Source organism: Takifugu flavidus, chromosome 3, assembly GCF_003711565.1.
Source record: "Takifugu flavidus isolate HTHZ2018 chromosome 3, ASM371156v2, whole genome shotgun sequence".
Classification (NCBI taxonomy): domain Eukaryota; kingdom Metazoa; phylum Chordata; class Actinopteri; order Tetraodontiformes; family Tetraodontidae; genus Takifugu; species Takifugu flavidus.
This window is the reverse complement of record NC_079522.1, coordinates 12,611,116-12,626,340: the sequence shown is the minus strand read 5'-3', so window position 1 is coordinate 12,626,340 and position 15,225 is coordinate 12,611,116. Positions and strand designations below refer to the sequence as shown.

General features: G+C 42.6%; 1 protein-coding gene across 6 annotated transcripts in view; it reads left to right on the top strand.

Moving 5' to 3' along the window:
- The first annotated feature begins 293 nt into the window (after positions 1-293).
- The window catches only part of LOC130522796 (neural cell adhesion molecule 2-like), a 175,627-nt gene continuing 160,695 nt past the window's right edge, over positions 294-15,225 (top strand). For 3 of the 6 annotated variants that reach the window (XM_057027522.1, XM_057027523.1, XM_057027526.1), the window contains exon 1: positions 4,172-4,528. In XM_057027522.1, coding sequence (XP_056883502.1) covers positions 4,477-4,528 — 52 coding nt within the window. In that variant the 5' untranslated portion in view covers positions 4,172-4,476. Of the gene's footprint in view, positions 411-4,171; positions 4,529-15,225 lie in introns of those variants that run through there. The other 3 variants (XM_057027525.1, XM_057027520.1, XM_057027521.1) reach the window with 3 other exon arrangements.

Genomic DNA, 15,225 nt, shown 5'->3' with positions numbered 1-15,225 from the left:
CTCTTTGACTAGAGCGCAATTGAGTGCTTTTGCAATTTTAAAGAAAAACTCTTCAAGGAAACAGTATTTAAATAACAAGAGAAATTTAAAAGCACTTCTCAGAACCATCTGTTTAAGTTGTCTTAGTACAACAGGTGTCTGTAATTGATTTGATTGCACAGAAATCCACAAAAGATAGAAATGTTGAGGAAACTGCAACATTTGAGCCCTCCCTCTCTCTGTGTGTGTGTGTGTGTGTGTGTGTGATTTTTATTACCAAGTGGTTCAGGGATTCTTCTATCTGCTGTCTAGATTTTGTGCTGAATCAGGAGGCTGTCCGGCAGATTTTCCATCATAGCCTGGACAGAGTGACTTGTCTCCGCGAAGTCAGGACTGCAAACCAAGGCAGCATTAAAGTGGGACGCTACCAGGTAAAAAACGTATCACTCACCGGGCCTTTCACACACACGTGCGCACACGCACACGCACACACACACACACACACAGGCACACATACTACTATCTTTGTGTGGACTCTCAGAGGCATAAAGCATTACCAAGCTCCATAACCTAACCTTAACCATCCCAACTAACCCCCTACCCCAACTCTAACCCACACCCAGTTCGAACCTCAACCTCCTCAACCTTAAACTGTGTCTTAACCCTAAAAGAGTCCTTTGAAGTTGTGAAGACCAGCCGAAAATGTCCTCGCTTTCTATTAGAATGCAGATTTTGGAACTGAGTAATAAGAACAAGAACCCACACGCAGACACAATATTCACATGATGTGGCCTGTTTAATATGCAGTACGTTATTTCTACAGCTGGGGGTCCATCAATTAAGATAAACAGAGAGATGGTATCATAGGAGGCGATAAATATCCATAATTACTGATGAAAACCTCTCCACCGTCTCTCAGCAGGCAGAGATGTTAAGTGACGTCTCAAAATTTCAGTAAAATCTATTTAAAGTCGAAACAATATACTGGGAAATCTGTACTTGAATTTTCCACTAATTACATCGTAAAAATCAACTGGAACATTATCTGTCTTTTTTCAGAATGGCATGCTCTCTAGCTTTCTGCTCACATTCACAGTTAGTAGCAATTGCAATTGCAATGCAATGCAGTCCGGCCAACAGCAATGTTTCATCTAACAATAACTTTAAGAGGTTTTTTTAATTATATGAAGCCCACCATTACGCATCCAAGAACCTGAATCCATGGCTAGAGAAGCCCGTAGCCCTCCGTGCTGCATACTGTTGTCACCAGAAGCTGCCTGTCAAATCCTTGGTGTAATAACCTGATAAAGATCCAGGATATGGGCCAAACCACACACTTGTTTTTCAGTCTGATGTGTTCTGGTTAACGTGCTCATTAATTCTACTACTATATTGCCATTTGAGTATGTCATTTAATCAGTACTCTATTTCTCAGAGTTTGCTGTGTGGTGTATATCCAGTGCCACCTTATATGTGGAATGAAAACATATTTTTTATATATTTAACTGGTACATTCCTTTGCTGCACATGTTTATTCCTTTCCTGCTATTATTCTAAATCTCAGTGTTCATTAGTGATGAGCGAGCATGAGCCTTGTGGATGGGCACGTGTGCATACTGGTGTTACACTGTCCAAATGTGTCCAGACCTCAGCATTGAAAGACTGGGATCAAAACACAACCCTGGCATTAGTAGCCCCCAGCAGCGAACATTTTCTCATCAAACATCAAACCGACCCCACAGGGGCCCCCAAACAAGCACAAAAAGCACACCAAAACCACATCTCACCAAAATCATAAACACATTGGCCTAACCATGGTCAGTATGAACCCACAGCATCCTGAAAAACACAATATATGTGTAGTTGACCAAAACATGGAAGTAACAACCAACCACGCCAGCACGCAACCGAATGCAAAGACGAGAGCCAGACACTCAAGGATTAATAACGTGCTTTACACGCATACAGTTAATAACGTATGAAGTGGCTTGCTCTACCCATCTGTCTTGAAAACAAATCAGTCCATTGATCACACTTTTCCCCCAAGCTAGCAGTGTTTTCTTGGTTTATGGGCTGCATTGGGCCTCTCTTATTGGTTAAAAGGCCAAGGGGCCCACAAGGCACTGTGGCCCTTCTGGCATCTGCCAAATTTCCAGATTACCTGTCTGTCTCTGGACCTCCGGCTGAAATAAGAGCTAGAGACTCTCCCATAATTACGATCATTCCTAAACTTTACAGCACCCTCACCATGAAGAGGGTACTTTAAGTAAATAGCTGTAGGAACTGTTTTTATCAGCTGAACTCTCCAACATCCATGCAGATCATTTATCATAATAATTCTGCCTGTCTTGCTTTGACCATAAACTACAAGTCTATGTTTGAGAATTTGTTGAAGCTTTTTTCCTTGGCTGCAACAGCTTTATCATTTACAGTGTTTTCTATACAGCTCAGGAATGGTGGAGCATGAAGCACTCAAGTGCATAATTCTGTTTTATTGAAATGGGAAGCAGAGCTAGATGGCATGTGAAGATGTGTAGTGTGGCATATTATCAAGGGAGGCGATGCTCTGACATGCAGTGTGCAGCAAACAGCTCAGTCCTCATTTTAAGTCCGGCATAAAACGTACTTTTTCCTTTGGGGAGATCTTTCAGGATGAACGACATAGAAGAGATACATATGTACAGTAGAAACTGGTGCGTGTTATTTACAGCAGTGGCTTAAAAAATGTCATGTTTCCATGACGTCGAAGCATGTCAATGCCCAGCACATGCCAACAGCCCACAAGGCTCGCACTGTGATGATGTGACATATTTGCCCTTACCCTTAAAATGTTCCTTATATTTTCTTAAACCACAGTTTTCACTTTCTAAACACACAAGGTCTGTCAGATCCTGATTGTATCCTGATCTGAACCATATCTTGTTCCAACTCCACGCTGTGTGGATCATCAACACATGTGAGGCAGCTGTGAGCTGGCTGGCTGACAGTGGCCATGACAGATTTCACTGACTTCAGACTTTAAACACACGATGCTACTGTAGGCCTTACCTAAAACTGTATACATTTTGATCATTCACAGCATTGACTGAGAATGGCAACAGTTTTCCGTAAGTTTGGAACATTTCCAGTGGTTTTATGGCACTAAAACCACTGGAACCATTATGTTACATTGAACAACTGCTGGGAAACTGCTGTTTTGTCACTGGTATGATTTATTTAAGTGGATCCCAAGCATCCTATTTACTCTTGAAATGGTCATGGGCTTTGGGTTTTCATGCTAAGCTGTTCAGTGGACCAATCTGCATACGTATCCCCAACGTTCACACGTAATTAGCCTTTAACCTGGAGTTCCTCCTTGTGCTCATTAGCTATTAATGAAATCATTTTATCATTTATGAAGAATCTATACTTTTCAATGAACTAAATAAAATGAGGGAGTCACTTCTTGTATATATGATTATGTGACAGCTGTTTCTCTATAAAACATTTAGTTTTAATAGCTGTAATCCCACTGGCATTGCAAACAGGAATAAATATGCTGTTGTGTGCTGCCCTTTGGAATTGTTTTTCCGGTACAAAGTCAGTTCCTACTGACCTGTCGAAACCTGTTCATGTTACCTTTTTTCCCCTTTTGACATTTCCTCATTTATTTATGTAATTAGAAGTGATGATTTTTGTCTAAAACGCATGCTTTTGCATCTCCACGCTGTGTGTGATGATGTCCAGGAAAAGGACACACTTGACGTTGTGACAAAACCCCCTGCCTGTCAGAATCAGGTAAGTTCCCAGCAGCCCTCGAGATGGCTGTTAGGGAGTGTCTTTGTGTTTTCATTGCCTCACTCAGCCTGGCAACTGTGGGGAGTTGCAGCCTCCAAGACGGGCGTCTGCTGGAAACAAAGTAATATGGGTGAAACCAGCACGACTCCAGTCTTTTAATCCAAAAGCAATAAGTGACAACTGAAGTAAACACGCACTAATTCAGCTATTTTATCTACACAACAAATATGGCTGCAATTAAGGGTATGTTTTTCACCTTGGCTTATTTTCAGAAACACCAGTTGCCTTTGCTGCAGTTTAATGATATACAGGCAGCCACACTTCTCCAAACTCAAACACAAGGCCCTGTGACTACCATCGACTTTCCACGAAGAAGAACAGAAGTGTCAAAAAAGACAAGAGAAGCAAAAGAGGGAAGCTGCGCAGGGCCTGGCCAGGGTGGTTCCAACCTAGGCAGTATCGTTTCCATAGTTGTGCTTCCATTACCCTTCCTGGTGGATCATTCAAAACGAGCATCTGGGTCCTCAGCGCAGCGCACACGCGGTGAACGCGCTTGGAGCGGGAGCGCGCGTCCAGGAAGGCATCAAGCAGCCGAGGCAGCGCATTTGCCAGCGGAGGATCGACACGGCGGATGAGCGGAGCCCAGCTTTTTTCTCTGCTCACATCCTTTTTATTCCGCAGCTGAAAACAACGTCCGACAGCCCCAAACCTGCCTCCAGAATGATGCTGAAACTCGCCTTCCTCCTCGGGGTGCTCGTCTGCGGCAGCCAAGGTGGGTGGTGCGTGTGCGTGTGCGTGAGAACCTCCAGCTTTGCCGACTTTGTGGACAAGTTGCGTGTGATCTGCGGCAGCCAGCGGGAGCCGAGAGGGAGAGAGGGTTGGATTGTTCAACTGGACCGTATTTTGTAGTTGAGGCACGTCTGGGGGGGACCAGAACGCTCTCGTGCTGAAAAGGGGGCATGATAATGTGGCCCCCATTATAGGAAGGAGGAGGCAGCAAAGCTGCTGTCCTCAGGAGCGGCTCCTCGTTGTTTTTAGTTTGAAATGTGTGTAAAAGCTTTCCCCGTGGTGAACTTCCTGCAGACACGCGTTCCTTTCGACCGTCGTCTGTCTTCTCCCCTCACTCTGGTGTAGATTCCGAGCTCCACTCGCCGTTTGCACTGCGGGGCCGTGCGTGATTAATGCTTGTTGCGGTGGAATAGTCAAAGTTTCTGGGGAGCAGCCGCGTTTGCGACGCTCCACCTGCTGTGGTGTCATGTCCGCGCTTCACCTGCTGCGGGGGCAGATGAGCGTGTGCGCGGGGGGGCGAGTGTGTGTGTGCGTGCGTGCGTGCGTGCGTGCGTGCGTGCGTGCGAGGGGAGACAATGAACTATTTCTGCCCAGAGCGGAGTGAAGGTGTGAGCTTCTTATTCTCGGAGCATTTGATCGCCTTTCTTATGTGGCTCGCAGTCCGAGATATACGCGTCACATTCACAACTAGTCGGTTTCTTAAAGGGAAGCGAAATTTCTTTCAAAGGGAGATTATTTGGATCAGCAGCGTTATCTTAAAAAAAGAAGTCTTAAAGAAAACAAAGATTTGAAAGGCTTCAGGCCAAGACAGAAAAGTTTTCTTCCTGGCGCACAACGGCAGGTGGGGGTAGAGCGCTACAAAGTGGTGCTGAGACTGCTGCGTCTCAGGCGTTTAGGAGGCTGCTGTGAAGATCTCAGGGGGACTAGAGGACACCTAGCACGGACCAGGAGAAGTTCTGGCGTTAGTTTAAATACAGTCACCCACAACATGCAAGCAAAGTTGTAAATCTTTTCAATATCGGCGTATAAAGTGAGCTCACTTGGAAACGTCACCGCTTGTTTATTTGTTTGTTTAAAGACCTATGTCAGGGATTTGTCTTGGAAGTGTGTGGAATTAGAGCACAACACACAACTTAAAGTTATGAGCAGTTATATCCTCAAACATGATCCACGCCTCATATTTAACATTTTGCAATTTGGATGCAGGAACTTGCTATAATGTATCCAAACTCAACGCACCAAGTCAGTTTCATTTAAAGCCATATCCCTAGCATGCATCCCTTTGTTTCTTTCCCTTTGTTGCAGTAGTGTTACATCACCCTTCCGCCACCCAATTTCCATTTTTATCGTGTTTTTCATAATGGCCTATCCTAGACAAGTTGACGCGTTAGAGACGAAGCGGGGAAGTCGTTGTTAAGTGAAAAATAAGAGAAGTGTTGAGGTAGTTGAAGGGCAGGCGCTACAGTGGGTGTTAAAACACTGTCATGTGAATGCGAGGAAAGGGCTCAGAGGATTGACAGAGGACTGACAGATGACAGCTCCTTTGATAGATGACAGTACGTCATACAAGTTGTCTGATGAGTTTTAAAAATGACTCTACAGTACTGATGATGCTCAAATGTAATTGGATAAGTTCATGCATCACTTTTTTTTTTTAAAAAAGTCTTCAGTTTGTAACAGTAGTTGTAGAGGATGATGCATTTTGCACCAAAATTAGGTAGATATAGATTGCCGGGTGTCTTTCGTTCATCTTGTGGACAGCTAAGAATCTCAGGCGACTTCATAGCTTGGTAAGGATGGCTAGATTTAGCCAGCGTCTCCGCCTCACGCTGCCTCCTGAAGGAAAACATCTGCTTTTCAACTCCCAGCTCACATCCTCCCTGCATTTTGAGTATGCATCCTTGAAGGGTGGAGGTATATCTATTTACCTTTTTCCCCATGCTAAGTGCCTTGAATTGTGTGCTCAGCTTAGCTGGACCTCGCCGATGGTATATTAGGATATTTTGCCTGCTGAGAATGTCAGTAATGCTCGGTGTAAAAGATTTATGCTCTCGGGTTCAGAGTTTCTAATTGCTTCCCAAGTCTCTGCTAAAGAGAGTGTTGGAGGTTTGCTTACATCTTCGACGCCTGGAAGATGACCGTGACCGTGTTTGTGTGAGAATTGTAAATGTGGGGCCAAAAATAAATATCTTCTGGAGTCATCTAGATAAATGAAATCAGTATTTCCATATTCTGTCTATATTCTTGTGCCAAAAACTGTGCAAGAAAACAGTGGATGGACACAAGTCATAATAACATTTATCATATATGAGCTAATATTAAATGGGCGCTTCTCCCACAAGCTGTAGCTTGTGTCCTGCTCCTGAGGTGAAATTGATTGAGTTAGTTGATTAATAAACTGGGATTGGTAGCATACATATAGGGACCCAGTGTATTAATGAAAATGGAATTGCCCCCTTGAGGCAGCTGTATATGAGAAATCAATTTATGGAATGACTGGAGTCAGCAGCCTGACTTGTACAAAGGCCAATCTCTGTTATTGATATGCTGTTTATTTCTCCATGCAAGCCTTTGATTTCTCATCTGTGCCTTTCAGCACCACATCCACCAGTTTCAGAACTTACCATTCAATATGTACGTGGCACATAAGCCAGGTGAGGAGTCTATCTTCGAAACACCTCGATTTGTGAGAATAGCTCTGACTGCCAAGCAACTGTGCTGCAGGCCTGTTGCCAGCTTGGGGGGAATAAAAATGGAGGAATGAGTCAGAAAGATCAGGCATTTTCACATATGATTGACACATTTTTCCAACACCTAACTGCATATTTTCTTGCCAATTTCCAGATGCAGAGACCATAAATACATGAAAAGAGTAAACACCATTAACATAGTATAAATTCCAGTTGACTTACAGTGACACTAACTGAGTACATTTCATTATATAGGCAGCAAACTTGAAAAATATGTACGAAAAAAATTAAATATCTGTATAATTTAACCAGATAAAAGGAATAAGCTGGAAAGCAAGCAGGCATAATGAAGCACAACCTAAACATGCAGCGGTATAAAACTTCTACCGAGTACAAAATGGAATTTAAATGTACGCATAAAGCAACGGACAGGCTGCGAACATTACAATGTAAATAACTCATAATTCCCAACACAATTCAGCGACCCACTTGAGTGGCTTGGCAAAAATGAGTAACTAGGCAGGCTGGGCAAGCTGCTCCATTACCAACAGTTCCGTTAACGGCATCATCAGTATCAGAAAAGGAAAACTGTCCAGATGTTTCTTTTTCTAAATGTGGAGTATTTTTTCAGGACCACTTTAAAGCTTTAAGAGAGCTTCTTCAGCCTGAAGAGAGGAGAAATTGTACCACCAATGACTTATATTTGCGTGTTCAATGTTAGAAAATAGGTTGTGTAGGTAATGTTGGTCTGTCAAGCTGCCACAACCACTGTTGTTCTGTCGGAGCTGCTGATTATATTTCTTATTCTGAAACCCAGGAACATAAAATTGCTAACAGTGGTTTGAGTCTGGATAGACTGATGCCATTGACAGGCAGGAAGGCAAGAAGAGATTATATTTAAAAATTCATCCAATTCAAATTAATCTGATTGCATCCAATTTAATTGCATTGTGAAGAGATTGAATCAAAATGTGGAGTTACTTTGCTAAAATTAATAAAATGTAATTGAGTCCTGTCAGAATGGAATCAAATTAGACCAGTGTGATGTGATTGGAACGGGCAACCACTGTTGCTGCATCATGCCATGCGCTCCTGTGGCCCTGCCTTACATTTTATGTTAGCTTTGAAGGTCATCAAGGACTAGTTGAAGCCAAAGACGACAAAAAATCTAGGTTTGGTACTGACTTACCTGGACGGTCATGAACAAGAAATATGTCACATTACGGTATAAATGAAGTGCTAACATACTGGGTGAAATTAGCATGATCAGCGCAGCCGTTAAAACAACTATCCATAAAAATAACTTCAGATGCCTGAGCTGTGCTCTTCTGGTGTTGCAGCTGAGCAGCTTCAGCAAAAGCATCACTTATCAACATTGTTGTTGTTCAACAATCCTGCTTCAACCTTTCTGTCCTGGGTTTACCATAAAAGCCTTGCTGCTGTTGAAAAGGTGTTTTATTTTCTTCATCATTTCACCTTCCCCTGGGTCACATTTGAAGCTGTGGCTGGATCATAAATCGTTGCATATCGCATTCCTCCTGCATCCATCGCGTGCAGGCGCAGGGATATTTTTGTCAATTTGTGAACTGCTCCAAAGGGTCCTGTCTGTGAGACAGCACCTGCTTCACCGTTTTATTTCAACAGCAAGTTTGAAGTGTGTAAACTTGGCTGCGTCCTTGGGTGCTGAGCAAGATGTTGCCTTGATAGTTGGGGGAGAGCAGAAATTGGACAGCTAATTTGAAGCATACTCGGGAACTGAAAATGGCTTCCCAACCACACAATAGAGACCTCTTAAGAATCATCACTAAATGTGTCATCATGAATGTGGATGCTGGAGCCAAAATGTGTCGAGGCATATTAAATTCACTGCCAATATTCCTGACAGATGAATGTCGCCAAGGCACTGGGATTGACATAGGTGGATGTCCATTAGGATGGTGTGTGTTGATGACAGATGGACAGACGGGTGAGTGCGTTAATGCTGGGATGTAGATAGAACCGTAATGAAAAGGAGCCATTTACTAAGTGGTTGGAAAAAACTTCTTCTTCTTTTTTTTTTTTTCAAAAATGGAAATGGGACTTCTGTTGAGTATTTATTTAAAATAAGTAGTTAGCATCTCCCTGCAGAGGCTGCAGAATGTATATAGTCCATCACAGTGATTGAGAATAAGATTAATGTTAATTGCAGCTCTGCTGGCTGGGAGGCTCTAATGAGAAAGCACTTCAGGCTTTTGGGCACACTTTATCACTGGCTAATGACTATTTTTATTATCCTTGAATCTGCAGATAATTCCAGCATTTATTCAATTAATTGTTTAGTCTATAGAATGTTTAAACACAATCCGAAGCCAGTAGATAACTTTAAAATACAGAAAGAACACCATAAACCTACCTACATCGCATCTTCTCTTTTAGTTTTTATAAAGACACAGTTTCTAAAATTCTTACAGGAGTAATTGCGTACACAGCCATGAGCCGAACGCTCTGAATTTGATCTGAACTCTGTTTTCCATCATGATTGTGGACTGAAATCATCTTCTGTTGGATTGGCATGTTCTGTTTTGTGTTTCCAGTCTCCGCCTCTTCTCTGTTGCTTAATGAAGCTAAATTGTGATGGATGGACTCTCAAGTGAAAGGATGCGGTCCATTTTGTGATCTTAAAGAGATCAACCAGTCAGACCGAACACACACTGACAGTTTCTTACCAGGCACAGCCAAGCAGTGTGGGGTGTTGAGGAGTTTAAACCCCAGGACCTGCTGGTACTGTCGGCATACAGGTGATTTTAGATAGTCCAGCGTCCTCAGAGGGCTGGTGGTGCTTGAAGCTGATGCTGAGACAGCCTTGAAAAGAGATCAAGTCTTCTCAGATTTCTTGCCTGGTGGCAAATATCCCTATTCATGGGAGGCACCACTTGATGAGAAATAGATGAGAGAGAAGGACAGGAGGAAGAGGAGGGACACTTGGGATGTGTTTGCGGTGCAGCAGGATAACTGGCAGTGAGGCCAAAGCATCTCCTCTTTCCTGATTGCCTCCCCATGCCAGAGAGTCTTCAAACGGAATCTCCGAAATGCACTGTGGTCAAGCTTGTTTTTGTTTTTTATTCTTCTTTCTCTTCAAGTCCCCATGAAAAGCTTCCCTGCAGCTGGATGTAGCTGAAACTCCTCCCCGGGGAGATATCAGGGAAGCTAGTCAGATGGTAAAGCCACCTCAACTGGATGAGCAGCAAGTCGGCATTGAGCTCCTCCTGGATTGCTGAGCTCTTTGTGCAGTGTCTAGGGACATTTATGGAAAACCAATTTCAGACACTTTCTGTGACTCCGATTATTCTTATTTTTTGGTCACATATGGCATCAAGGTGAAATGTAAATGAGAGCTTCCTTTTCATGATAGTGGGCCAGTGGTGGTACATTTGCCCTGATACTGGATGGTTGACCTTTACTGAACATGAATAAAGATGCCAGATTTTTAGGAAATCTTTTGCTCTGTTTTTTTTTTTGCTTTGTTATTTTGCTCATATTAGATTGACATTATATCACACTTCTTATATTCTTTTAATGACCTTGAAAATCCCCTGATGACTGGCAGTCCTTCAAAGTCACCCAACGCACATCAACATCAGCGGCTTGACATAAATCTATGGGGCGGTTATCTGCTTCCTCTCACTCCTTTCATGTCCTCTCTGTTACATGTTCCTCCCCCATGTTTCATCAGCATCATCTATAGGGGAAAGATCCTGTTCTTCCCTACAGGGCAGGATATTCATGCAAGTGTGCTTAATATTATTTGCTGAGATAGATAATGGTGCGGTGCAGCTCATGTCAGTTATTAACACCTACAGATTTTTATTTTGTTAGGAATTCCCAGCTTCGGATGGCTCAGGGCTGTTTTGTCAAGCCCGTGTCTCAGCTGTAGCAATTGTTTTGAGCGGCTCACAAAGGGAGGCAGGCAAACTGTAGGTACCTTTAATTACACAATGCATAATGTCCCATCATTCCTAGCTTGCCTGTACTCCCACGGTACCCTGAGATTGTTGTCTTCCCACACACCATTTCATGGAAATACACAAAGGGGTTCTCTTTAATTAAAGAATCTACCTCATCTTCAACTTGATCAATTGTTTACGGATCTTTAGGCACTGCGAGTGAAGTACAGGCTCTCATGTGTTGGCCCTGGTCCTACGTTGCTTTTGTAATCTCTGAGATCCAAGATGGGAACTTAGCCAAGCCTATTTTTGGATTGATTCTCTGTCTAGACCAGTAAAAGCCAGTTTTTGCTTTTCCAGACTACGATCACCCTAATACGTGCACATGTTTCCTGCATTATTCATACAATGAGCACTTCATCAAACACACATATGGTGTCATTTTTCTGGATGTATTTAAAGAGATAACTTCAAGGTGGAACAGGCATTGAAAAAGTGGAGCTAGAAGGAGTCGGCAAAGGTTCGTGGGAAGGGTTCCTTTGCTGGCCTTCCTTTCATGTGAATCTACATGCTTTAGGGCTCGAGTCTTAAGAGAGACGTGTGATCTTGTGCATTGATGTATTTCTTTGCAGCCAGAAAGTTCTTTTTTTGATAAAGTCCTGTTGTAACCAGCACCAGGGACTGAAAACATCATAGAAACAAGTGCTGCAAGACATGTAACATGTGATCCTCCAAACCCTAAGCTCTGAGTGCCTTTTTGTTATATTTTGTTGAATCGGTTCGCTGGAAGGATTTTTGGCTGATGTCTTTAATTCCAAATTTAAGAACCTTTCACAAACTGGTGGTGGTCGTCTAAACACTTCATCACGCCCAAACTTCACAGAGGCTGATTATGTTCCTCAGAGTTCTCAGTGCTGTGGAAAGAGTTTTCCAGTTAGCCACAGCTTGCTGTACATTGCTCCAAGAGGCAAGATTACTTTTATTTCACGGTGCCGTTCATCCATCCTGTAACGTCTGAAATAGGTAACTAAAGAAATGATAGATGGTTGTGACTCTTGAGGCGAAAGACGCTGCGGCGGATATAGAGAAACATTGCAGTGCGGCTCCTCGGTCAATAAGCAACAAGATGCTCTGCTGGTAGCTGCAAAGGGAGGGCAGCAGTGGCTGCGGCAGCTCTCTCCCCAAGGAGGCGGCCTGAGCCACAAATTAATACAGCGCTCCCACATGATCGGGAGTTTCATTTGGAACCGTCACGGTACATAAACCCCCACAGAAATGAGGAGTTCACTGAGGTCCCCCCTCCACCCTCCCAAGAGTCCCCGTGTAACCTGTGTGATGGTAAGACCAGGCTCACTGCTCTTTCACCTATGTCCCCACCTCCTTGAAACTTCTTGAGAAGGTTGTGCTGCAAATGTTCACAAGGGCTGGCACATTGTTTAGGACATAATCTTCCTGACTCTACATAATTACCATGTAATTGTATTTTTAAAAAAAATCACAAGAAAGTTATAAATAATTCAAGATGAAATTATCTCTGACAGCTCAGATTTGTTGGCCAACAAATTTGCCAGCAACTCACGCAGTTTCTGCAGAACTGATTTGACAAGAGTGTGAAATTCTCATTGACAGACAGGGAGAGTGATGTAGCCCCGGTGCGGGCCGCAGTTTTATCATTAGTTTTGAAATGCTTCACGTTAAATACAGCCACCGGCTTTCTCACAGCGGGCTTCAGAGCGAGGACTAATAGCTCGATTTGCTAAAACAAAACATGAATTCATACTTTATCTACATTCATAAAACAGTACTGTTGAAGATGTAATGTTGGACATCGTGCTTGTTCCTAGATGGACTTCAAGTGTTTGTGGGACGTAGGATTGATAGTGTAGTGTCCTAAATTTCTAATGATTGGCACATTTATTTTTACAGCAAGCCCCAGACTATGACCCAAGAGCACTTTTAAAAGAAAGAGAGAAATAAAAGGGTGCGATGGATGACTAAGAAGTTTAGCATACAGCCAAATTTCCTCTTTTTAAATACACTACAGTATTAGTCACTTGCAAATTATTTTTTAAAAGAGATAAAAGGAACAGGTGATTTGATCTCAGCGGAGATTTAGTCTTTCATGATTTCCTCTCATTATTGGGTCTTAAGCGACGGAAGGTAATGAATTAACTTAAATGTTTGCAGTCTCAACATTTATTCATCTGGGAAGTAACCAGAGGAAGTCTCTAATTTAGTTTCTTCCATCCAAGTGATTATTTGCTGTTTGTTACCAAATAAAACTTTGATACTGTTTTAATAAGAAACCAATTTATTTGTGGTTGTTTGACCAGTTTTATGGCCCAGTTTTAGTGGTACCTCCCTAAAGGCTGTGCTGTGTTGTGGGATGCATTACAGTGTTGCTGAATCTAATGTCTGCATCGTAGCACAAAAAAGAAAAGAAAATGGTGACTCTCTTTTCCCTTGTTCCTCCTCTTTCTGAGAAGTGTATCCATTGGCTTTATGAATACTGATGATTGCTCATTGTTCCTTGTCACCTGGGGTGTTGTCAAGAAAATCCTGAGAATGGAGAAGAGAATCTGCTCAAAATCGACTCTTTGAGGAAAAGAAGCTGCAGAACGGGGTTTGCTTCTTTTTTTACAGTGCTCTGGAATGGATGATCGACATAGACGTCAATACATCAGCAACAGACAGATAAAAGGATCATTCTTTAGCTAAATTGTTATCTAATCCTGTTCACGTCTCACTTTTCTCACTGTTTTCTTTATGTTGTTTGCCTGCACTGTAGAACATCTTGGCTTTTGCTCCGTGCATTGATAACAGCTTCCTTGTATAACCTTAGAAAAGAGGACAAAAGAGATATTACAGCAGCCTTTTTTGGTCTACACTGTTTTACCCTCTACCTGTAAATGAAGTGCTGCTGATGCAGCGTGCTGCTGAAGTAGAAAACGTGTTTCATCTGAATGGCGGCTGTGTACTGTATGTGTTTGTGAGGTTGTTTATTTCTGGATCCTGCTTACGCTTTGATTTTTTTTTTTTACTGTTTTGGTTCTTGCCCCCGTGTAGCTCAAGGCTCCAGGCATCAAGTGAGGATGTGGTGCTCTTATTTGCCTGCATCAGCAGGTTAATATGCAAATCAAAAAACAATATTCACATTGCTTGGAAGCTCACCTTAAGATGTATGCACAATTTTCGGAATTTCCATGTACTTGGTAGTGAGCTGATTGATATAATGTTCACTCATGTGTCACCCCTCTCCCAAAATGAAAATGAATAAAATGAGAATTGCAGGCATTGAATCAAAAATCGGGACCTCCCAATTCGCCGGTGGTTATGGTCTAATCATCATCTCATGGCAGGATTCCTATTTCAGTGCCTGGCCATGAGAAGGCCTAATAGTTCATCAGCAACGCAGGGGGAGGGAGATGGAGTTGGTGTGGCCTGCGTTCAACATGTTCAGCCATCTGGGGCTTCATCCAGACCACAACAGAGCTGCACGACTCTCGTTTGTTTCTTTGGCACAAACAGTATGAAATTTGAGGAATTGCCAAGCGAGGTCAGCAGAGCAGCACTTTCCCACTAAGCTCTTTGTGAAATGATAACATCTTGTTTTTTTTGCTAAGATTCTCTTTTCTTCCCAGAGTCATCTTAGCATGCTAAAAAGTCATTTTCAATTTGTCGCGCTTGTTGTTTGGCAGCTTGTTGTGCGAAAAGGGCATTTTGAGTAAAGCCTGTAAAATTCTAAGTGCAACAGTTTGGGAGCAGAAACAAGCTCAGAGGCCCAGTAGAGTCAGTAATGTAGTGAGATCTGTGTGTCGGATTGTCCAATAATTGGTTACGTTGTAATGTTTCATTTGTTTTTTCTTTTACCTACATACAGTCATATATCAGATGTAGGCAAATGGATGAGCAAATCCTCAGTCTGGGTAGCTGGAACTAACAGTTTATCAAAGTAAAAACAGCACTGATCTTGGAAAAATTAGAGCATTGAAGTCAGAGGTCTTTATTTACTACATGTTTTTCATTAAATTAATATTTGTTAAGTCTCCATAAGCTCACAAAACCAA